The 25,737-nt window shown below is 37.4% G+C and overlaps 1 protein-coding gene across 2 annotated transcripts in view; it reads left to right on the top strand.

The window, feature by feature from the left end:
• The window catches only part of LOC149136025 (uncharacterized), a 52,601-nt gene extending 28,203 nt beyond the window's left edge, over positions 1 to 24,398 (top strand). For both annotated transcript variants that reach the window (XM_089350622.1, XM_089350623.1), the window contains exons 5-8: positions 1,554 to 1,608; positions 6,289 to 6,382; positions 8,277 to 8,305; positions 23,310 to 24,398. In XM_089350622.1, the coding sequence (XP_089206748.1) occupies positions 6,298 to 6,382; positions 8,277 to 8,305; positions 23,310 to 24,239 (1,044 nt within the window). In that variant the 5' untranslated portion in view covers positions 1,554 to 1,608; positions 6,289 to 6,297 and the 3' untranslated portion in view covers positions 24,240 to 24,398. The remainder of the gene's footprint in view (positions 1 to 1,553; positions 1,609 to 6,288; positions 6,383 to 8,276; positions 8,306 to 23,309) is intronic.
• Positions 24,399 to 25,737: the final 1,339 nt, after the last annotated feature.

The raw sequence follows: 25,737 nt of genomic DNA, 5'->3' as shown, positions 1-25,737 counted from the left end.
CAATAGCTTGATCTACTAATCTCTGTTCAGTCACTTTAAACATGTCCTTCTCTACCCAAAGTGTTAACATCCGTTTTTTATAGCCCTTTCTTTTATGTTCATTTTACAAGTAGCACTGTATCACTATCTTGTTTTCTTCGCTGGTCCACTTCCCCCTCTTTACTCTGTTAACTGCTGATGCTGCATTAGGATAACAGTTGTGGTCAGTCTGCATCTTTACTGAACCACTGCTGAGTGAGAAGCATTCTTTTAATGGTCCAGCTTCATTTTCGCAGTTACTATCAGAGTTTCTTCGGAAACTCCTGTCTCTCATAAACTGAGGTAAGGTAAAGTTCGTTGCCGATGTCATCATCTCTATTACTTTCCGACATCTGAAAATTTCAAGCGACTTTCATTTTGCATCATTTGTTGAACCTTTGCGCTGGGATATGCAGCATTTATTTTTTGATGGGGTCATGTTTTATTGTATCAGTATGCTTTGTTATGGGCTTTTTTAGTCTTCTGTTGTATTGGTTTTTGTACTGCATGTTGTTTCTGCAGCGCAGGTTGTGCCTTTTATGGCACATGTGGGCTTTGTTTATTTTGTTGGGTATTTACGGTACGAGTTTATTTTTGTATGTTTTTGGAAGAGTGTTGCATAGTAGTGTGTGTAAATCATAAATCATCTATTTCATAGTATTTAAGATTATCTGGCCACCGTTCTTTCTCTTTCTCTTCGTTTTTACAGCGATTACTTTTTTAACTGAATTTGTTTACTGGCCATACTTCAAGCATCCTGCGAAGAATTCTTGCAGTTCTAAGCAAGAATTTGCACCAATCTTTTTTAGCCATGCTGGTAGTTGAGTGCTGATACTTCCCAGTGCACCAATTACTATAGATATCACGTTTATTCTCTTCATTGACCACAACTTTCCTATTTCCCACTTCAAATCGTCATAGTTATTTATTTTTTCTTCTATCACATTGATCCTGTTGTCACCGGGGCATGGTATGTCGATTATCATACATGTTCTTTCTTTTTTTATCCACCACAATAATATCCGGTTTCCGATGTCTGGTCGGGTGATCGCACTGGATCATTGCATCCCACAAGATTTAGCAATTCTCATTTTCGGTAACTCCTTCAGGGGTTTGCTCATAACATGTCTTTGTTCTTTGTAGGCCGTGATTTCCACACAGCTCCCAATGGATCATTCTTGTTACATTGTCATGCGTCTTTTTTATTCGCGTTGTGCAAATTTCGGGCATTTCCTCACGATGCGCCATAACGTTTTACCTTTCTCACCACACATTCTGCGTTTGTCGCTATCGGTAATGTTGTCTATTCTGCGCTTCATATAGTTGGTTCCTGAGCTGCGCATATGAATGCTCCAGTCTCTATCTTCAGGTCACTTCTCATCCATAGACATTCGTCCTCTGTATCTATCTTAGCATTCACATCTCTTGCAAACTGACCGTACAATTCTTTTCCTTCCATTTATTATTATTATTATTATTATTATTATTATTATTATTATTATTATTACTACTACTATTTTATTGTCTTTGCACAGCTTCTAACACTGGAGATGTATTACGGTGTCAGCTGCTCGCTACCAGTGAACTAAGGTAACACCTCTTATTTTTCGAGTATTCAAGCAGTTCCAAGCATTGCTGCTTTCTGCAAGTGCTCCACCCTTATTGCAGCCCTATTTGTTGCGAGTACTTCTCAAGATTTTTACTCACTGTTCCCAGAGCTCCGACAGTTATTGGTGCCACTACCACCTTTTTCATTGTCCACAACTGCGTAACCTCCCAAGCTAACCTGTCATCTATAGAGTTTTCTTTCTTCCTTATCGAATATCTTGTTGTCAGCTGGACATGCTATGTCTATGATCCAGCATGCTATGTCTATGAGTATATATATTAACTACCTATGGTAAATAAGAGTAATTTAGACAGAAATATAGGTAACTAGCAGTATATCCCGGTGTTGCCCGGGATTAAGCTAGGATTATTAAGTGATCAAGTGCTTTATTTCAAACCAAAATAAGTAACATCGACATCAGATTTTAGCGAAATCCGTTGAAATTGGTTTGGCTGAAAATGGTTTGCTGGCAATTTGATTGGGAAATCCCATAAGGAATTAGTTTATCGGTTATTTCCACTCATTGACTGTTTTTTTAAAAGTTGCATTAGAGATCTGCATAGGAGAAGGTTGATCTGAAGGTTTGCATTGGGGATCTGGATTGGAGTAACTTAGGAAAACTTACCAACAGCCTTAACCAAAAAATAAGGAGCCTGTCTCTTCTAGGTTAACTCTATGAGCAACTTAGCCAATCACTGATATCAGCCGAGTGGGCATTGTTGTTGGAGAAGTCAGCATTGTCCAATAAAAAAGAGGAAGAGTCCATAAGTCATGTTGCAATGGTTTGAGAATATGTCCGGCCAATGCTTCCGGATCACTGTTTATAACCACATCGGCTGCAATGAAAACTTGTCTATAAAACTTCGCTATAGACAACATTGCGTGTTCTGATCTGAGTAGCATACACAAAAAGAGCGTTTCTACTACCCACACGGGAGCAGGCCACATAAAGTTGCCCATGTGAAAAGCATGGCTCCCCCGAATGGATGCCTGCCACCGGTGTGCTGAAATCCTCGGAATTTCACTCCCCCCACACATTGATCTTTTCACCACATATTTTTCAATGTACGGGAAAAATAGGGGATCTTTCTGATTTGGCGGATACCATTTTTTATCTAGTTTTTATTTAGTGTATTTTCTACCGAAACTCTTTAAAACTTCGTATACTTGTATATTTTGTCTTATAGAACAGAGAAAAAATTTTATATTCGAAGTTATTTCATGTCAAAAGTTTCGTATTTCGGTAATTTCAACCAATCACTGACGTCTATTGAGGTGAAAACAATTACTGCTGTGGTTTGTCAACAACACGTTGTGGCCGTGTAATGGGATCTTTTCCCTTGAATGAAATTACTCCCGTTGTTTGTCAACAACAACTATCGGCGGTACTGTTATTTATGACATCATTCGTGCGTTTGTACTGGTTTTAGCTTTAGGGTTCTAGGGTTAGGGTTCGGGTTTTAGAGTTAGGGTTAAGGTTAGGGTGAAAATCTGTTCAATACACCACTACATATTTTTCACCAAATTTGGCAAAAATACCCATAACCCAATCAACTGAGGAGACTGGTGGTAGAGTTTGGAAGAGTGTGTGAGAGGGGGAAACTGAAAGTGAATGTAGCTAAGTGTAAGGTGATGAGATGTTCGAGAGATGGAAGGGCTGGTAGGATGGATGTGAGTATAAATGGTGAGATGTCAGAGGAGGTGAGTATTTTTAAGTATACTCCTCCACCTCCACCTCTCATTACATGCACATCCACCAACCTTCCTACCACTCTCTTATCAATTAATATATAGTCCATCAAGGCCCTATCCACTACTGTTCCTCCCTCCACCCTCAACCACGTGAACTTTTGAAAAGACTATTCCCCACCACCAACTCCTGCTCCATACACATTTCCAACAACCTCCTTCCACACTCATTCTAACCAGGAATTCCATATTTTCCTACTACTTTTTCTACTTCCTCATTTCCCATCCGTGCATTCAAACCACCAAACACTATCACATAACCACTAGTTTGACTAATAAAAGCAAAGGTATATAAATAAAAGCATCTTCCATAATAATATCACACCGACATGGAACTTGAACATGTGTAAGTGTAGACAATCGACAGAATCTCCTGGATACTATAGGAGGGCAATTTTACCACAAGATTCGTATCAGATGCAGTCAAAAGCTCTGCTGATGTTAAAGGTCCAATCACTGATTTCATCGAATTTCTCGATGGTAACTACGTATTGGTGAGTGACATAGGATATAGGTCTCTCCAGTAGCTCTAGCGTTATGAAACTTGTAATGGAGGTCATTAAGAAGAAATTCAAAGCTCTGAAGGAGATTTTGTTGTCTCCATCACCTTTGAGATGTTGGAAGTGAGTGCGACAGGATGGAAGTAGGCGAAGTCGAAAGGGTTATGCTTCTAGAAAATGGAATATACTGTGGTTATCCCCCAAATCAGCAGACATTCTTATAGAGAAAGTGATGTTGAACAGTTTGGTGAGACTAGAGGCTAGTTTTGGTGCAGATTGGTTGAAGGTGTTATTGTCAGAACCAGTAGAGTTATTGGTTTCAAATGAACGGAAGTAGTGTATTTTCTCACTTGGCATGCATAGTGATGAACCCTGTGCTGCGGAAAGAAATTATTTAGAGGAGTTGCACATAGTGTGTGCAGTGTGCAGTTGGTTGCGAAGTGGGGAGTAAATGTGGATACTTTCTTCGAGTGCTGATCTGTCATGGTTGAAAAGTAGATGAAAGAAAGATTCCACAAGTTAGTAGAGTATTTGTTAAACTCAAAACTAAAAGTAGGATTAACTGGAGCTTGAAAGACATGTGTGTGTGCGTACTGAGTAATGCACAAAGAGCACTGTGCGGTTTAGATGTAGATGTTGCAGAAATTGTAGTGCTGTGTTAGAGTCGTTCTGTGTTCAGGAATTGATGGTTTCCTCTAAGCGTAATAGTCTATATTCTTAGCCTGAATCGCTGCAGTGTAGCTATGAGAGAACCTCTTTAGAAATTTGGAGATGGCTGCTTTGGTTGTGCATGGCCGTTTGTCAAAAAAGAAAACGGGCGGTTTCAATTATCTACCTAACTGTTTCTTGTGCTGCCAGGATTAGTAGAAAACTGGTAGAGCTTCAAGCAATCAGTTGACTTAAAGTGCCAGAGTGTATGGGTGGAAGATTGCATAATATATGGGTATGCAGTTGGGTAGACGTAATAGAGTAGTGAGACGACCTTATTGATGTAGAGATGGTGTCTGTTTGGTCGAGTTTACATTTAGAGTCAAAATAAAGATCAATGATGTTCGAAGTGTATGTGTGTAACTCAGAAATCTGTGTAGAAATCAATTGTCCCATCTCCCAAGGAAGAGGTGACGATTGTGAATCCAATGGCCTTTTCACAAGCAATTGTATGTCAGCAGTAAAGTGCAGGCAAACTGTGTCTGACTGTAATTCAATCTTGCGTTGGACTCACATCACTTCCATTATTGATATCCTTAGGAAAAGAGCATAATTGTCACAATTTCTCCTTTTCTCTTTTCTCAAATATCAAAATCCTCCTGTCTGTGGGCTGCATATGACTTCTTATTAATTATGCATTATAAATTCAACATGAGAATACTGTGGCTCACAAGCCATAACACTAAATCTCCCATCAATACTAGGAACTGGGTGTAAATTAAAGTTTATATAGACTACTGGAGCTCTACATATATGCTTTATATATTCATATGTCACTTTATTAACTCAGCCATTTGTGACTTACTTCATGCATACGAAGCAATTTTTATACTGATAAAAATATCTGAGATTTTATTCCACATTTTAAGATTCATCCAGAGTAAAAGAGACCTTTAAACTACTGTCCAATGAGATCATACAACTTTTGCCTTCATATTACAAAGAAACAATTTCTTCATACATCAGTGTAAATAGTTCTTGCACTGCACTAACTTATGTATGAGCACAACGCAATGATGTTAGTACTCACAATTTCCAATGGCCTCTCATAGCCATCTCACTAGACTTGCTTTCCAGAGCTAGAAAATATTTCCTCTCAAAGCGGATGCTGACCCTCTAAAATGCTCAAGTGCAATACACATTGAGTACCGGTTTTATATTAGTGATATCCAATATAGACCACACTGATGATGATTTGAAAAGACTAACTCAACATGCTGTACCCACTGGACACACATACAATGTTTTACCTCTCTACCTCTTCCCCTCCTACTGTAGCAGCCTCCTAATGTCTGGATTAGAAGGCTGCTTACACTCTCTATATTACATGTCCTTTTATCATTATTCTTAATAAGTCAAACACTTCCTCCCACAAAAGTCATGCTAAAGATGCTGCATATTCATTTCTTTCCCTGAGATCAGATTCTCTTGAAAATTCCCTCCCTACTCATGTTTGAATTTGTTGATAATGATTTTATTGTTGATCCAGCAGACCTATTATTAGACGTGTTCCAGCCATGATCATTCTGTAGTTTTAGGCTGTAAGACTGCATAGTCTTCTACTGTCCTTCCCTTTTAAAGGTGATAGAATACAACTTGAAGATTTGACTCCTATTTCAAGTTAAATAATTAAAAAATAATAATCATTCTTAAATATTATCATGATTAACATTCAAAATTTTCACGTTATTTCTTCTTTTTTAGATAAATAAAATGGTCTCAATTAAGAAGCTGCATATGACTTTTGCTATAATTGTTATAATAGGGTTTATTGCAAAACTACTGTTACATTTTCAAAGTGAGTTATTTCATATCCTTTAATATACTTTATAATTTTATGCTTATGTTTATTTCTATTTCATCCTTGTTTTATCATATACGATTAGCCGTTTCTGTAAATCCAAGCATCTTATTGTGTATATGTATGCGCGTGTGAGCATATGTGTGTATGTATATATATATATATATATATATATATATACGTGTGTGTGTGTGTGTGTGCATGTATGCTGAATGTCAATCCCCTTCTCCTTGTTTCCACTCGCCGCTTCCCCTTTCATTTCATTACAATTGACACTGTCAGTGTAGATATATTGAAAGGTAGGACTGATGAGATTGTTGAGATGTTTGAATAGAGGAATGTCGATGTATGTTGCATTCAAAAAGTAAGGCAGAGAGGAGCTTCAGCCAGGTTCCTCACAGGCAAGAAACATTCTGGGAACGCCACAATGATGGAGTACGTGGTGTGGGCATTTTTCTAGCTGAGAAATGGGTAGATAAGGTGACTGCGGTTGACAGAATGAGCAATAAAATACTTAAGCTTAGACTAGTTTTTCAAAGTAGTACAGCAACAATTTTTTCTGTCCATGCCCCGCAACCGAGTCTGCCAAATGAACAGAAGGATCAATTTTATGATATTCTTTTGCAGAGTACCTCAAGACAAATGAAAGTGACCTTGTGGTTGGTGACTACAATGAACATGGACAGCATCCTGATGGTGTACGAGATGGCCATGAAGTTGGTTCCTGTACTGGGGAGAGAAGGCTACTGGAGTTTTGTGATGCAAATAACTTAATGATCTGCAACGCCAATTTCAGGAAGCCAACCAATTGCCTGATAACCTATCGATCTGGTGACCAGCCTAACCAGATTGTCTACATTATCACCAGAAAGCGAATTACACGGTTGCTCATAAATGCAAAGGTGTTCTCGGGTGAAGAATGTACCCCTCAACACAGGTTCGTCATTAGTGACTTCAGACCTCAGTCTAGAAGGATTTCAAAGCGCAGACGAGTCTGGAAAAGAAGGGTTTGGAAGCTTAAGGATCCTTTGAATATTCAGATATACAGAGACGTCCTAATTGAACATTTGACGAGAAGGAGGAGTTACAGAAATGTAACATAGAACACAACTTGAAATTCCTAGGAACAATTTACTGAGGGCCACAGACCAAATTTGTGGCTCATTGTAGTTGACAAGGGCCATCAGAGGGAATATACAGGCCTGAAAGGACAGGAAGAGTGGTGGTAGTATTGAGATTTTCACTTGGACATACCACCAGTATTCCTTTTTATTATAAGTGGCTATGACTTCCACCATATTGTGGGGTCTTATTTCTTTGTCCTCGGGGTTATCCTTTCTCAATATAGTGTCCTAGCTACAACATCATGTCTCATCAGTAGATATTTTCGGATAATTGCTTACGATGTGGGTGATATCTTCGGTATTAACTCCACAAAGTCTGCATCGGTTGTCACATTTTACTGCTTTCCTGCATCTCTGCCCCATGTATGTATGTATGTATGTATGTATGTATGTATGTATGTGTATTCTGTATATCAAGCCCAAAACAAAGAGGGTGTTTATCTACATCACTGTCTCCATATCAGCTCACCCGGATTTCTCTCATAGCCACTCTTTACGCCGCAGACTCAGTCTTCGATAAAGGCTTCGGAGTGTAAGTTCAAATTATTTGAGTATCATTTAAGCATTACTACGTGTGTTCTATACTGAACATCTTTGGATCTTATCTGATGACTCTATATATACATATAGGAGTACAAATCTGCTATACAAAAACTGATGTGAAATTATCTGCAATTATAATGTAAATTCTTTTTAAATTTTAAATATTTCAGCACATCGTTAACATTAAATGTTTTACTTCAATAACTATCTTAATATGATTCCAGGTACTCTAATTAAATTCAATGGAACCAGGGTAAGGCTTTCTCAGATTTTTTCTCAACATATGTAAGTAGAAAATAAGCACTTAAAGCTATATTATACATAACATTTTTAAGTACATATTATTTGCAATGATAATGACGACGCCGACAGCGACGCCGACGCCGACGACGAATACGATGTCATCGTCGTGATGATGATATATAACAGATACAGGAACAGGAATTACGAGAGAAATATAATGGATTATATATCAACCTAGAATTTCATTGGACCTATGTTATCAACACTGAAAAAGATCAAAAGCAAAGTCCTAATTCAGTGATTCCCAAAGTTAGCGGTACTGCTCTCTAGGACAGTGGAAAGATCCAAGGTGGAGGGGGGCTGAAAAAGTAGAGGGCGTTGAAGAAGTATGGGACGATAATAGGGTGGCCAAAGCGGGGTGATGAATAGCAATGCCTGCCTCTATGTTTCAATGGTACACTCAAGGTTAGAAGTGTTTAAAAATCCATCTGGAAAATATTCTAACAGAACTAACTTCAACGAATAACATAGAAGAAAAATGAGTTTAACGAACCCCTACAAACACAAAAACATGACACTGAAGAAAAGCAATGTCAACAACAACAATAATGACGATAATAACAACAGCAACGACAAAATGAAAAGAAGATATGCATATATTATATTTCTTTTATTCTGCGGCCATGCTGGGGCACCACCATGCTAGGGTACCACCTTGAAGGGCTTTAGTTGAACAATTCGACCCTAGGGTTTATTTTTTTAAAGCTTATCCGCCTGTTTTGCTGAACCGCTCAGTTGCTGGAACGCAAGCACAGCAATACCGGTTGTCAAGCGGTGGTGGGAGGCGAAAAATAACCGCACATACATGAATGTGTGTGTGTGTGTGTGTGTGTGTGTGTGTGTGTGTGTGTGTGTGTGTGTGTGTGTGTGTGTGTGTGTGTGTGTGTGTGTGTGTATTAAGGCTACCATTGGTTTTATAATAAGAAAAATATCTTAATATCATAACAAGTTGTCAAGCCGATCACATGGAGGAATAGGATTCGTCTCCATTTTAGATAAAAACACTAACTCTGGTTGCTTTCGAGAGACTCTCTTAAAGGCATCAATAAATCAAGAGGCATCACTCTTCAATGACATATTTTGAGTGGTTATCTCCCTTGGCTTTGACTTTTGGGCAAACAGTCATGTTGGATGGTAAATTTGCTTGCATTATCTTATATTACATTCTAGGTGTGTATGTTTGTGTGCTGAGGTAGTTCATTATGGGGCCATATTTATTCTGTGAGTGGAGTTCGTGTGTTACGTATATTCAAATTCCGCATTCAGGAAAGGAGCTATCCTGGTGGAATTAGCGACGTAGGTAGTGGTTCCTCTTTGAAATGTTTTAGTGTGAAATATTGCTTGTGTATGGAAGGAGAGAAGATTTCATCCATAATATTTAGGATATTATCTGTTGACTATGATATTTAATTTTTCAATGATACAGAGATCACATTTGGCATCCCATCCTCAATATTTTCTAGCTTTACCAATGATATTCCACTTTATCTAGGAAATACTTATTCTACCTTCTTTCAATGTTCATATCATACAGGATAGGGATGTTGCGTGTTTTTCTTTTCGTCCCTGAATGACGCCGAGTGTTGTGTATGCCTTTCTCTGAGCGAGTTGCCCGTCATTCCGTCTTTGCTACTCCCTTGGGATTCGTGACTTTGGCCTTGTATACAAGTTCTTTTCCGAGACAGTTGTTGTTTAGAGGGCAGCGGTTTGGAGATCTGAAGTTACATTGTCTTTCAGGGGTGTTTCTAGTGTACTTATTTCTGTTGTGGTTGAGTATTATTGACCCTGTATATTCTCTTTATTTAATCTTTGTTGTATAGAGATTGTTTCCTGGCACTGGTAGATGGAGAAAACCTTGAAGTTTGTTTGGAAACTCTCCGCACATTTCTTTGTGTTCGCTCAATGCTATCTGTCTATCTTGGGAAACGAATCTGTTCCTTACGCAGTGTAGTTCTCTAAGTGACATCCTTAGTTGTGCTCATATATATATGTATATATATATATATGCACACACACACACACACAAACTCATATACGCACGTGTGTGTGTGTGTGTGTGTGTGTGTGTGTGTGTGTGTGTGTGTGTGTGTGTGTGTGTGTGTGTGTGTGTGTGTGTGTGTGTGTACGTACGTCCGTATGCATGTACCAAATTCCTTGTACTAGACTGGAGTCTCCAGTTAAGCTGCTCTGCATACCACTTACTACTGACCACCTTTGCAAGATTCCTTATGTGCGTTATATTTCGATATTGTTATATTTCGGGAATGTATTTTTGTTTTTGGCCTTATAAACGTTTGCACTACGTATTCGTTCTTCACTTCAGCATTATTATTGTTCTTATCTTTGTCTTAGATCTTTCGTCACACATCCTGTAACCTCTTCAGCGACTCTCCATCCTACGTGTGTCCCCAGTCTGTTCTTTTTAGTCTATTCTGTGTCTCCTTTTGTTCTGTTTAGTCCATACAAAGACAGAATAGACTAAACAGAACTGGAGGAAACACGTAGAATGGAGAGTCGCTGAAGAGGTCATAGGATGTGGAGTGAAAGATTTAAGACAAAAGACTCAAAAATAGGAATAATAGTATGAAATAAAGAATGAATATATAGTGCGTGTGTTTATTTGGCAAAAAAAAAATGATACTCCGAAATATAACAACGTGTGTGTGTGTGTGTGTGTGTGTATACAGAGAGGGAGAGAGAGAAAGAGAGACGGTGAGAGAGAAAGAGAGACGGTGAGAGAGAGAGAGAGATTACTTTCACTAAACAAAACATTTTTTAAAATAAAAGCAATTTTGACTTCCATGAATGAAATTCTTCAGATTTTCTATAATTTGGTATTCTGACTTTTATTCTATTTTATTTAACCTCATTTTATGAATGTAACATTAATCTTTCTTGGCACATTTGATTTAATAATAGGCCTGTCACAATAGACTCGTACATTGATTAAAATAACAGTTAGGCTCTTTTCTGTTTGGCTGCCGCTTTTCAATTTCTTCAATTTCCAATTGATTTCATATTTGGTGTATTGAAGCAATTTTGTATGGTAATTATTCGTTTCTAATCTAAGTACAAAACCCGAAATTTTGGGGGAAGGGGCCAGTCGATTGGATCGACCCCAGTACGCAACTGGTACTTAGTTTATCGATCCTGAAAGGGTGAAAGGCAAAGTCGGCCTCGGCGGAATTTGAACTCAGAACGTAAAGACAGACGAAATACTGCTAAGCATTTCGCCCGGCGTGCTAATGTTTATGCCAGCTCACCGCCTAATTCTGACAGTATACTGGAATAAAGCTCGCCGCCTTTGTATGGTAATTATTGACATGAAATTCATTTTTGTTATAAATCAATAAATAAAGGATTATAACTTTTAAAGTTTGCAAATTTTGGATAATTTTAGCCAATCGAAAGTCAGACATACAGGTGCCTGTTTCCATAGTAACAAACCAAGCTGTTAACGAGCTGCTTCCCCCTCTGGTGCTGTCCTGTCAAGCCAAGTGGTCATTTTTCCCTTATTAAATGCTTAAGACACGTGATCGTGAGATGTGCTAAAAATATCTGGTAAATAGGCCTTAAATCACGCACCAAATTTTTTTGCATTATCGTATGAATTCCTGCGTAGAATACAAATTCGCAAAAAATTTCTGAAAATTCCCAAAACTAAAAAAAAGCTATAAAGGGTTATATGATGGATATAAAGCAGAATTCCGCCAATATTTCATTTGTTTGTTTACAGTTTAACATTATTTTCTACTCTAGGCACAAGGCCCCAAACTTTGGGGGAGGGGGCCAGTCGATTAGACTGACGCTAGTACGCAACTGGTACTTAATTTATCGCCCCTGAAAGGATGAAAGGCAAAGTCGACCTCGGCGGAATTTGAACTCAGACGAAATACCGCTAAGCATTTCGCCCAGCGTGCTAACGTTTCTGCCAGCTCGCCGCCTTGTTTACAGTTTGATTTTAGAACACGTACAGTTGACAACAGGCATATCAAAACAACTGACGAACTCAGAAATTTAGAGCACACTCAGATTATTTCCTCTCTATTATTCATATCGAGTATGCTTTAATTTCCGACTTACGGACGACTAACTGATTAAGTTATGTATCACCTTTGATACGGGAGTATCGCAATAGGCAACTGTATAGCTTGTATTTTTATAGATGCATTTTTAGCTGTGCTGCTCTTAAACAGCCATGAAAAGCAAGTCCGAAGGGTATCTGTATAGTCTCAGCTCAGTTCAACTCATGCTCTTCTTCGATAGAGTCATCCCAGGTTAGAGGCTCCAGCAGTGTCAACGTGCATAGTGCCGACCAGGTCTACCAGTGCCTTCCATTTCAGGTGGTCCCATGCTTGTCCCTCTGCATCCGCCAAGATGACTTTAAGCCTCAGATCTTTTTTAATCGCGTCCAGCAATATTTGGTGTGAAACTTATAACATTCTGACTAGTTATATGCCATTACGAGTAATATATTATTTGATGATATAAAAAATATATCTACTATAGCACTTACTTTGAGTGAGCTTTTATTTCTGACTTAAGGACAACTATCTGACTTTATATATACATTTGTATGTGTGTATGTGTATGTACACAAACATATTTAACATAATCATATACACTCGGATGCGGGAAGCCCTTTCACTGCAGAAACTAAAATGTAAAAAGTAAAAAAGGTAAAAGAGCTGTTCTCCTTAGACCTTAAATGATAAGGCTGGAAAGATATCAAGTCAGTCAGGAATAGACGGAATTTTCCAATTATTCATATTATATTTTTGTATATGCATGCAACCACTGAAAATTTCTGACCTGGAGTTCAATAGAGAGTTAGGAATCTTAGATCTGAACAAGATCTGCACTCTTTCAGCCAAACAAAGTCTACACTTATTCAATTCAGTCATATAAGGTATGAATTTCTCAATTACTTTCCATTTAATCACATGTGGTGCTTCGTTATCTTTCAAAGTCCATACGTATCTAGCCAACTTAGTAGCTTTACATTTGCCCCTATGTCGGAAGGAGGTTGTGATTGACATAAAGATTTTTGAATTCACCTTCACATAATCCAATGTAGGTCTTCTTATCAGTTGTATTATTATTTAAGGTTGCAGTAACTTCTGCCCCATGTATGATCCTGTCCACTTGGTTAGCTATGTATGACTAAATCTATCATATATGATTGTGTTTCCGTTTTCGATTTTTGTTTTCCGTTGTTTACTATGTGCTGCCTTCTCAGTTTTTTGGCGTTTCTTCTATTATTCAATGTTTTTAGTTCGTTATGAAATGTGGTTTGCGCCTGAAGAATATGTTTGAGTTTTCTCAACACATGAAACTATTGGTAGCGTTTTAATGAATGTATTGTCACTTTTAAATAAATAATATTTATCTCTCACCAGATGGAGTACTTTTTTGTTGAATTTTCTATGACGGAAGATGGAAGATACGAGAATTTTTATAAATCACTCCAGTTGTTTCGACATATCTAGCATCAGTCCCTCACGGGTGGTATACTTGACAACTGGTTCAGGAGTATTCGACGGTGCAGATGTGTCCCTTCGGCTCATAAATAGACATAACTCGTTAAAATAACAGTTCCGCAATATATCTTCTTATTTCGTGTAAAGAAAAGCAGCAAACTAAAGGATATATCTTCATTTATAAAGAAGATCAATCATAAAATAGCAGATGCAAAAAAAGAAACGAACACCCAATGCAGGGAAAAAAGTATTTAAAATAACCGTTAACGGATATGGATGTATAAATGCCCTCGTACAAGCTGTATGGCGCATGTACATTCGTTCATAGAAGCATCCACGAAGATGTAAGCATATGCACACGTGTGGTTTGGTGCACACACGTTCACATGGCGACTTAAATAGCTACTTGGTGTTTATAAGAATGAGAAGGTTAAAGTTAAACGTAATTCATCCATACCCTTAAAGTAAATTATGTGAACAGTTACTAAAATTCATTCCCGCTGCAATGTGCGAAAGTACATTTTCATACATGTAGGCCTCTTGAAAGTCTTTTCAGAGATGCTATCAACGATCTTCTCGGAGCAGAGTCGGCATCTCCTGGAAATAATACTATATGGTTTTGCGTGCCTTACTATGGACCAGGTTATGTTATACTTAATCTCATCTTCCTTCAGTCGCCACACAAAATCGGCCAAAGATGTTGAATGTCTCTTATTGATTCTCTTGAAGCTGGCGGCATGGTTGCGATAACGATTCTTGAATGCATCAGCTGTTTTCCCAATATATGCACGGTACATTTATGTACAAGATTTGTACTCATACAGAAGTTCTTCAATGGGTATTTTAATTTTTCTTTGCATGAGCATTTATTATATTTATTTGTATATATGGCAGTTCTGACTTCATTTTCCGACGTTATATATATATGTTTTGCAAACAACTTGCACATGCAAGCGCTACTAGTCGAGAACTCCGAGTACCGGAAGCCAGCAAGTGTATGAGGTCAGCAGGAGAGAATGCGCGCCGTTTCAGGGCCTACCTCGCGACGGCATCAGTGCGCACTGGCCCCCTCACTGATATGAGGCCCCTCTTGCTAGATCAACTGGTTATCAAATAGAGCTCAATATTCTTCGAACTATCGCTCATCGTCTCTTTTTAACCAAATCCAGTAGCGAGCTTTTTCACTGTCGTTTGGATATCGGTCATGGTGGTATTTACTTTACGATGAGTTAGGCCTAACGATAACAACAGTCGTCTCACACTGTGTATAATTACTTTCCTGTATCATATATTGAGCTTGTTAACTTTCCCAGTTTCCCCACTGTAGAACCTGTCATTTTATAAAGAGCTCGACATACCTTGTTTTCAAACTCTTTATATTTTCCTTTCTCATTAGCGGCAGGCCACAGAACCCTCGGTTTCCTTTGAGTACTATCTGATGCAGCTGTTTTATAACCTGCAGTTTCCTGTCGAGAAGAGGTCTTTGCTGTAGCATTTATCGATCCGCTGTGGTTTGAGTCCGGGGATGATTTTCCACGTGTTTTACGATCAAATGATCCACACTGCTCTGCTCTCTTCTTACAAGTCTTTCTCTGAGATGTATCTTCAAGCCTCTCTCGGTTGCAAAGGTCCTACAGCACAACTCGCATCCAAAGTTGTTTGCACTTCGTTCGCTGTTCGTGTCCAAGGTCATATCCGTGTTAACTGGGTTTGATTGATTCTCGACTCACCACGCTTGGTCAATCATGGGGCTGTCATTCTCATTGGTATCTGTTACAACATGTTTCAAGGCGAGGATTGTAAGTTCGCAGCCTCCGCCAGTCTTTCCTGGTGTCAATAGTCTTTCCCATTGTCCGCTCGTCTTTCCAAGCAGTCCTCTTGTCTCTTGTATTTCCGGTCTGTCAGTGGTTACCTACCATAAGGTCTTAGATGTTTTGCAAGTGCTACTAGTCGAGAACTCCGCCAGCAAGTGTATGGGGTCACCAAGAGAGAATGCACGCCGTTTCGGGTGCCCTACCTCGCGACGGCATCAATGCGCACCGCACCCCGCCTCACTGATATAAAACTCCAACTGAGTCTGATTTTCACGTTCTATCATTTGCAATTTTTGCAATTTAACAATTTTACAACATAACAATTTTACAATATTGAAATAAACTAATACTTTCATGCGACACGCAGTCATCAAGTTTATGTAGTGACAGTCGTGTTCGACATTTGACAGTTGTCAATTGTGGAACACGACTGTCACGACATAAACTTGATGACTGGGTGACGCATGAAAGTATTAGTTAATTTCAATATTGTAAAATTGTTAAATTGTAAAAATTGCTAATAATAAAACGGGAAAATCAGACTAAGATGGAATTTCATTAATTAATATATTCTTCTAAGCACAATCATACAAACTTTCATCATATATATATATATATATATATATATATATATATATATGTATGTATGTATGTATGTATGTATGTATGTATGTATGTATGTATGTATGTATGTATGTATGTATGTATATATAATTATGTGGAGAATGGAGAAACAAACACAAGAAGCAAGTCAATTGGACTAGTTAGCCATTGATTTAATTATGTGGAGATTATATAATGAGTCATTTACGATCGTTTCGATGTGCCAAATGGTTTGGCAGATCTCTTCAGAATGTTGAGAAGTATGTTAAAGTTCATGGTGTGAGAGATGCAGGAGAAACAGTTAGTGGATATAGTAATGCATATAGTGGTATTAGAATAGAGTTAGGTAAAGTTAGTCTTACATTTTAGTTGAAGTTGTGTTAATAGTCTTTCTGCGAAGGAGAGGTAGGGTGGGTGCTGTTCAAGCTCGTAGTCAAACGCATTTCGCACGTAGTTGTTTTCAGAATTCAGGCGTGTGTCTTTTACTTTTAGCACCGGCGGCGTTAGTAAAGGGGAGTAACTCTAAGTTTTGGTGAAAAGGGAGCTAACTCTGACCTTATTAATATTTATTTATAATTAATTATACTTAGAGGGTGGTGGGCCAAAGTATGAGAAAGTGGAGCCAGAGCAGATTTTTGTTGTAGAGGACCCATGGTTTTTCACATTTAGAAGAGAGTGCGAGAATGATCAGTGGGAGGTGCAATGAGATAAATAGTGGTGATAAGGTGTCCAGGTGGCCCTTCAAAGTATGATGTGAGTAAAAAGAAGTGGGAACAGAGGAACTAGGAGCAAGAGTAGGTGGAGGTTTGCTAGAACAAGAGAAAGAGGACAGGGGATGGGAGGTAGGCAACAACTGTAAAGGTTGGGTAAGATTGAAGGGTAGATGTAGGGAGTGATGGACCTGTGGATAGAAATGGCCTGGTCTGGCCAATGATGCATGAATCAGAGAAAGTAGAGAGATGCAGAAGAGAGCAGTGGTGAGTAAGCAACAGGATAGTAATAATGAAATAGTTGACAGAGGGAGGACAAGAGAGAGATGACATATGGTTGGGTTGCCTGTGTGTCTAGACTCTGCGTAGATGTATGATATGACATCCACTAAGACAAAATACAAAAACAAAAAAATTATAGAATGAAAAAGTTAAGTTGATTTAGAGAGAACCCTCCGGGATTAGGGGCCCTGAAGCTCAAGCTTCATTAGTTTTGTGGTAGATCTGCCACTGATTACACCCACTTGTTGCAGCTACCTTTTTTTTTTTTTACTCACAACTCCAGTTATAGTTCCTATTAGAGACCCTGCATATTAAACATGTTGCTGATATTTCTTTCTGAGTTACTTTCTTCTAGAAGTCTCCACAAATATTCTTTCCTTCCATCTACAAATTTTAAGCTCATGTGCCGAGAGAAAGACAGGGTATAACAAAAAAGTAGCCCAGCACAAAAATGTTTAAAAATGGATGAATAATGCTTTGATTCAATTTCTAAATGGTATAATTTTCTTCTATTTTGAATATGTGTAATTAATTAAACTTAAATGAAAGTTCTCAATAAAAAGAAGCTAATTCTGGAGACCACATCAAAATTGATGCAGTACAAAAATGTAATGAGACAAAACTGGAATAAGAGTAATACCTGGTGCCATCTTTAAACATCTATATCTTAAAAAAAAAATAATATAAAGATCTCAAATGAGCAAATCTAATTCTCAAAAATTAGTGAATTATAAAATTTTATGAGGCAAATAACAACCAAATTTGAGGATGATCATTGAGATACCAAACATTCTCTCTCCCCAACCTTATTTTGGAAACTTCAGCTCTGCCCCTCCATCATCAAATATGTCTACTACTACATCAGCATGGTAGAGATAAGAATTCTTATTTTCACACTATTACTTAATGTCCAAGGAAAGGGTTTGCCTCCTAATTTTGGACTTACAATCTGTTCAGTAACAAAGCATTTTTTCTTCTTTAAAAATTGTTTGAATATCATCTTGTACAAAATGAACAATTCTTCATTTGCGACTATATATTAAGTTGTGGACCCTTATCTTGATCTATCTCTGTCTTGCTGCGGCTAATGAAAATATTAACCCAATTTTCTTTTAGCAGAGGTCTAGGCCCCAAGAGGAATAAGCAATGTCTTTAAGAAAGTACTTCAGCAGATACCAGAAACGCCAACTCAAGGAAAAGCAATCTAATGAAATTTCTAAATGTCAAAAACTATCAAACTATTTCACAATGTCAAGTAAAAGTTTGTCATCACCTGCAACTGAAACAAGCCATGCAAGCACCAGTGAAGTCGATGATAGTGCACAAATCATGAGTGCTCTGTTTAGCAATAAGCAACCTACTGTTGATACTTGAGGTGCAGATGATGATCACAGTGATCAAGAACTTCAAGAAAAGAGAGCAGAAACAAGAAACAGGAAGCAAATTTAGTGATTTCAAAGAATACAGTAACCTGGCAAACTGGCCTGTAACAATTGATAATGATTTCATACAAAACTGTTCAATGCAAGACATCAGTTTTTTTCAAAATAAAAAAACGGATAATGTATCCAATACTGAATCCAATAAGATTTAAAAACAGCAAAATCAAAGTTTCTCAAAAAAGTACTTTGAAAAAAAAGATTGAAAAATGGTCAGACTGTGATGAGATCCTGGTTAGTTTACTCAAAGAATAAACTCTTTTCTAAGTGCCAAATATCACTTACAACAGGTGGGTTTTCTGATAGGATGAATATACTCAGATCTCTAGAAAATCATGAAGACAGCATGGAACATTACAGGGTGATGTTGAGCTGGCTAACTCAAAAGTCAAATAAAAACACTGTGGATCAGCAACTTGAGGAACAGTTGAAAAAAAACATGCAGTACTGTTTTGAAATACTAAAAAGAGATGTAGCAGTTATAAAGTTTTTAAGTGAAAGAGGTTTTAACATTTAGAAGTCATGAGGAAAAGTGGGGCTCCCCAAACAATGGAAATTTTACGGGGGTCATTTAGCTTATTGTGGAGTTTTGCCCATTTTTACATGAACATTTAGAGAAATGTAAAAATGAAAAAAGTACACATTACTAACCTATCCAAATCTGTGTACGAAGAATTGATACAAATCATGGGAAAACGTATGAAAGATGAAGTGGGGAATCAGATCAACAATCTAGACACCAAATACTACTCAATTATAGTTGACTCCACACCTGACGTGATACATGTTGACCAGCTAATAATTGTGGTTTGATATTATAATGATGGAAAACCCTATGAGAGATTTTGAGCTTTTTTTCCAGTAGAAAACCATTCATTCACGACCTTGCTCAACAAAATAACACAATTTCTGGGGGAGCATAAGCTTTCACTTGAAAATATCAGAGGTCAGTTGTACAATAATGCTTCCAACATGAAAGGCTCGGATAAAGGGCTGCAAGTACTTCTTAAAATCATTAACAGATATGCAGACTATGTACCATGTGGAAACCATTCACTCAACCTTGTTTGGTAAAAGACAGTGTCTACTGCACCTGAAGTTGTTGACTATTTTGTCACCTTACAGCAGCTGTGTATTTTCTTTTCTGAATCTCCTCGAAGAAGTGGGATTCTGGACACACAGGGCAATCTAGCCTTTTCTCTAAAGAGCTTAAGTGTAACTAGATGGTCTGAACACTATGAAGTAGTCCGGACAATTAAAAATGGATCTAGGGATATTTTACAAACTCTTAAACATATGTTTGAAGACTCAGAAGAGAAGCCTGAATGTAAGCAAGATGCAAAGTTGGTAAAATTGGAATATGCTGTTTTAACAGTCGTTTGGGAAGACGTTACGGAGCGTTTTAACAAAACAAGCAAGAAACTCCAAACCCTTGGTTCTGATGTATTTGAATCAATAGCAAAAGGTTTATGTGAATATATCACACCTCAAATTATTCTGATGTTTCCAAACGCATTGTTACAAAGAAATTTGCAAGTGACAGGGCTTCTTTGAAAGGTGGCTGAAAAATTTAGGATAGAAGTTCTAAATCAAGTCTATGATTGCTTGATAATCCAGTTAAGCAAGAGGATGGGCCCATATGAGCAAACTGCGTAAAGGTTCAAGTTTCTCTCAGAATTGATGAACAATTCAGAATTTGATGAGAACAGTATCAAACTTATAATATCGCATTACAAAGACGATATTGACCACAAATTAATAAATGAGTGTTATCAGTTAGGAAATCCTGGAACACAGAAGAAAACTCACCATCTAAAATGCAACACACAGAAGATTTTCAGCTTATTTATAAGCAACAATTAATTGAAGTGTCCCCAAATATTACTACTGCACATAAGCTGTACTTGACATTGCCCATTCACAAGCTGTGAAACAAAAAGGAGTTCTTCAAAGCTTTTCTTTGTAAAGAATAAATTTCGGTCTACCATGACTGAAGAGTGCTTAAATTCCTTAAGCATATTGTCTCTAGAAAATGACATTGCAAAGAAGCTGTCATATGACAAAACTGTTATTACAAAAAAAAACCAGAAAAAAAGAGTATTTTGTAATTTTCATATGTATTTTAATGATGCATCATGCATGTATATAACACTTCCCTAATTTTCAATCCCCATAACTCTAAAAGTATAAGGTATAGCCTGGAAAATATTTGTAGTGATCTGCCATGGAACAACGACATCGACAAAGATATCGGTGATTACCCACACCTCGTTTCTGGTGGAAAGAGGCTCACTTTCAGACTCATTTTTAAGGACTCCACATCACAACTCCACCATTTAGGCTATCAGGGCCTGAATCTGGAGTTCCTTGCAAGGGAACGAAAATTCTTTGACCCTTGTTGGATGTTACCCTACTGTTGCTGGATGTAAAGCCCCACCCCCATAGCATTTTAAGGTTCAGGGCCCCAATATTGTAGATCCGCCACTGGATGTAATAGAGTATGACATTGAGGTGACACATATGTAGGGAAAAATCTATTACAGTAGCGGTGGATAAAACATACAGAGAGAGAGAGAGAGAGAGAGAGAGAAAGGGAGAGAGAGAGAGAGAGAGAGAGAGAGAGAGAGAGAGAGAGAGAGAGAGAGAATATAACTTGGAGAAGACACTATGTTTGGAGGATATTATTGATAGTAATATCAATATTACGAAAGTCATCAAAATAAAAGCCATCAGAGGTAAATAATATTCTTAACTTCAACTTTTACCCAGTCATGAATGGGTAAAAGTTGATCTAAAGTATGATTAAGTTCTATGAAAAAGGCAAGTGCTAGGCTATAGTTTGAGCTCCCCCACCTCCTTGTCATTGTCATCGTTACTGTCATCATCATTGTCGTTGTTAGCGTCATCATCATCATCATCAGCATCATTTAACATCCATATTCCATGCTAGTGAGATCACCATGCACTTTGCAAGACCAGAAACCACAATAGAGGTAGCTTTATGAAAGGAAATGAAGGATTAAAGCATGAAAGAAGGGACCAGAATATAACAGGTTTCTTGCTGTAGAGAGACCACATGGTTGTCCACATTTTGAAAGAGAGGTGGGATTATTGGGGTGGGGCTGTGAAGAGATAAAAAGTGATGATGAGGTGACTGAGTCAACCCTCAAAGTACAAGGCATGTAAAAGTGAATGAGAGCAAAAGAAGTAGGTGTATGGGTGGATAGAGATTGTAAGAATGTATGGGTGGTGGTGGTGGGGCTATAATGACTGGAAAATAAGTGTTGTGCAGACGTCAAGTAGGAGAGGTGGGAAGAGTAGATAACAACTTTAGAGATTGATTAGATAGAGTTGAGAAGTATAGCTGGTGGATAAGGGGTGGTCAGTGTTGCATGAAGAAGAGTAAAGTATCATCCTCACCACCATCGTCGTCGTCGTCATCATCATCATTATCATCATCGTCATCACCATCATCTTCATCACCATCATTTAACATCTGTTTTTCATGCTGGTATGGGTTGGAGAATTTGACAGAAGTTGGCCAGCTGGGGAACTGTCCAGACTCCAAATTGTCTGTTGGGGCATGGTTTCTACAGCTGGATGCCTTTCCTAATGCCAACCACCTTACAGAGTGTACTGCGTGCTTTTTACATGCCACCAGAATAATAGTGATAAATCAGTAAACAGGGAAAGTATAAGACTAAGAGAGAGAGAGAGAAAGAGAGAAAGAAAGAGATACAATGTATGTTTGGGTAGGTTGTGAAAGTGTAGAGGGAGATGAAGGTGGTGTAGTGCATGGGGAGAGTGAGAGATGTAAAGTTGTAAAGGAGGAGAGTTAATTTGATGGTTCAGGATGAGGGCGCAATGTAAAATGTTGGTGGAGAGGACAAGGATGAGGGATGTATATCAAGTGAAATGGTTCCAGTTAATGAGAAAGATTAGTGATATCAAGGAAAAGCTGCTGTTAGAGAACCTCATTTTGCTTGTCATTTAGTCCCCTGTTAACCCTTTGAATGGAGACGACTTGGGGAGGCTGGAAAGAAATGAAGCACACATGATCCATCTGATGTGCAACAGAAAAAATATATTGATTTGAGATACATGTAGTTATATACCGACTGTTTAGAAAATAAAACTTTTCTATTAATCTTCCTCTAACTTCATTTTGCACCTTATACATGAATCAATATTATTACTATATCATTCATTAACATCTATTACATCTTGGTGTTTACATACTATCATCACTTAATTGTTATTATTGTTTTTCTGTGTTGATTGTGTTTAGATTGATCTAAATAATTTCAAAGTTGATTATCTATTGTTGTTATTGAGGTCACTGAAGGGTGATAGTATTTTATACTAACTGAAATTTTCTTAGATATAAATATTTCCTTATGATATTAATTATGATAATGCCTGTATATATTTGTTAAAAAGATTTCCCTCTTTCATTTAGGCCAAATGATTCACTCAATCTTATAATTTTATTTGTAGTCATTTGCTTTATAATATATTGTGATTTTCAATGATGAGAATATGACACTATAAAGATATGACCTATTTTGAATTGTTTTTCTTGAATACCCTATCTTAATATAGTTTTATCTATTATTTATTCAACAGGATCCTCAGACAAAATTGATTAATGACTTGAATATAACATTCACAACACCAAACATCATTCAAAATTCTACAGAAATATCTTCAATTCAGGAAGACATTTTCTCTTTTAAAAAGGAACTTCCAAAGAATTCCATGAACCTTTCCAATGAAATCTCAGTATTGACTGCATATTTCAATTTAGGATCCTTTGCAAAAGGAAATCCTGGACATAAGTATACTCCAAATGTCTATTACAAATGGATGTCTGTATTTGGCAGCATGACTAATAATCTAATTGTTTATACAGATGATAAAACTGCATACAAATATTTCCAAAAATTAAGGAGAAATTTTCCTAAAGAACGAACAAAGTTATTTCTGATAGACAAGAAAGAATTGTGGTCATTTAAGATAGAAAAAAAAATTTCTGATATATTCAAACAGCCTGGTTATCCAAGGCATCTTCCCAACACTGTTGTGCCTGGATATTCTTGTGCCATGCATGCAAAATTTGAACTTCTTAACCGAGTTATAAGAAAGAACTATTATCATACTAAATACTTTATGTGGTTAGATATTGGAATATTCAGAGAACACTTGAGTAATATTACATTTAAAATGGTAATACCTAAAAATTTTGATGATACTAAAGTTGCTTACAGCAATGTTTTTACATTTAATCAGTATGTAACCTATAGAGACATTATTTATAATAATATGGTATGGTTAGCAGGTGGCTGCAATCTTGGTAAATATGATGTTTTGTACAAATTTACTCAAGAGTATTTTAACTTTCTTAACAAGTCTTTATCCATAAAGCTAATAAGTACAGATCAACAGATGATATATGGAATGTATGTGGACAAACATAAACCAGAAACAAAGCTTCAACTTTATTATTCAGGTTGGTTTAAATTATCTGATCTATGTTATACAGCTGGAAAGAACTGATTTGTTTAAATATATATAAATATGAATGGTGGTAGTAAAGATTTGTATGTTGAAGCATCAGCATTTTATTGATCCACAATTCATCTTCTCATGATTGCATAAAACATCATAAATCATGAACAAATTGTTTTGTTCATCAATAAAGAACACATCTGAAACAGCTGTAATGAATCTCAGCCCATCTGTGAGATATATATATATATATATATACAAACACACACACACACACATATGTAGAGAGAGATAGAGAGTGAAAGATATTGCATTTACATATATATGCCTATATATATGTGTGTGTATGTATGGATGGATAAATAGATTCTTTTATTCTATTACTTGCTTCAGCCATTAAACTGTGGCCATGCTGGGGCACTGCTCTGAAGATTTTAGTCAAACAAATCAACCCCAATACTTTTTAAGCTTGGTGCTTATTCTATCAATCTCTTTTTGGTGAACCACTAAGGTACAGAGATGTAAAGAAACCAACACCAGTTGAGAAGTAGTGGTGGGACAAACACAGACACACACATATTGGGGTCTGGACAGTCCCCTGTTAGCCAGCTCCATATCAAACCATCCAACCCATGCCAGCATGGAAAGCTGACGTTAAACGGTGATGATGATGATATGATAGGCTTTCAATTTCTATCCTCATACAAGGCTTTGGTCATCTCAGGACAAGGCTTTTGGTCAGCCCCAAACTTGAGTAACTATCTTCTGATATAGCCCTAAGCCAACAGAAGGCTTCTAAATGGATTTGGTAGACAAAAACTACAAGAAGTCTGTGGTGTGTGTGTGTGTGTGTGTTTTATACTTGTTTCAGTCATTGGACAGTACCCATGCAAGGGCACCACCTTGAAAAAGTTTTAGTCAAATGAATCAACCTCAGAAGAAATTTTTAAGCATGGTAATTTTTTTATTGATATCTTTTGCCAAACTGCTATGTTACAGGGACGTACATACACTAACACCAGGTGTCAAGTGGTGGCAGGAGACAGGCACAAACACAAAGACACACACATATATGATGGTCTTCTTCAGTCTCTGTCTACCAAATCCACTTACAAGGCTTTGATCACTATCTGTGTCTATAGCAGAAGACACTTGTTTAAGGTACGGAGCAGTGAGACTGAACCCAGAACCATGTGGTTGGGAAGCAAGCCTATATATATATATATATATATAATATATTTATATAATATATAGGCGCAGGAGTGGCTGTGTGGTAAGTAGCTTGCTTACTAACCACATGGTTCCGGGTTCATTCCCACTGCATGGCACCTTGGGCAAGTGTCTTCTACTATAGCCTCGAGCCGACCAAAGCCTTGTGAGTGGATTTGGTAGACAGAAACTGAAAGAAGCCCGTCATATATATATATATATATATATATATATATATATGTGTGTGTGTGTGTGTGTGTGTGTGTGTGTGTGTGTGTGTGTGTGTGTGTGTGTGTGTGTGTATGTATGTATGTATGTGTGTCTGTGTTTGTCCCCC

Source organism: Octopus bimaculoides, chromosome 4, assembly GCF_046866305.1.
Source record: "Octopus bimaculoides isolate indiv1 chromosome 4, ASM4686630v1, whole genome shotgun sequence".
Lineage (NCBI taxonomy): Eukaryota > Metazoa > Mollusca > Cephalopoda > Octopoda > Octopodidae > Octopus > Octopus bimaculoides.
Note: the sequence above shows the minus strand (reverse complement) of the source record. Positions and strands in the feature narration are given on the sequence as shown.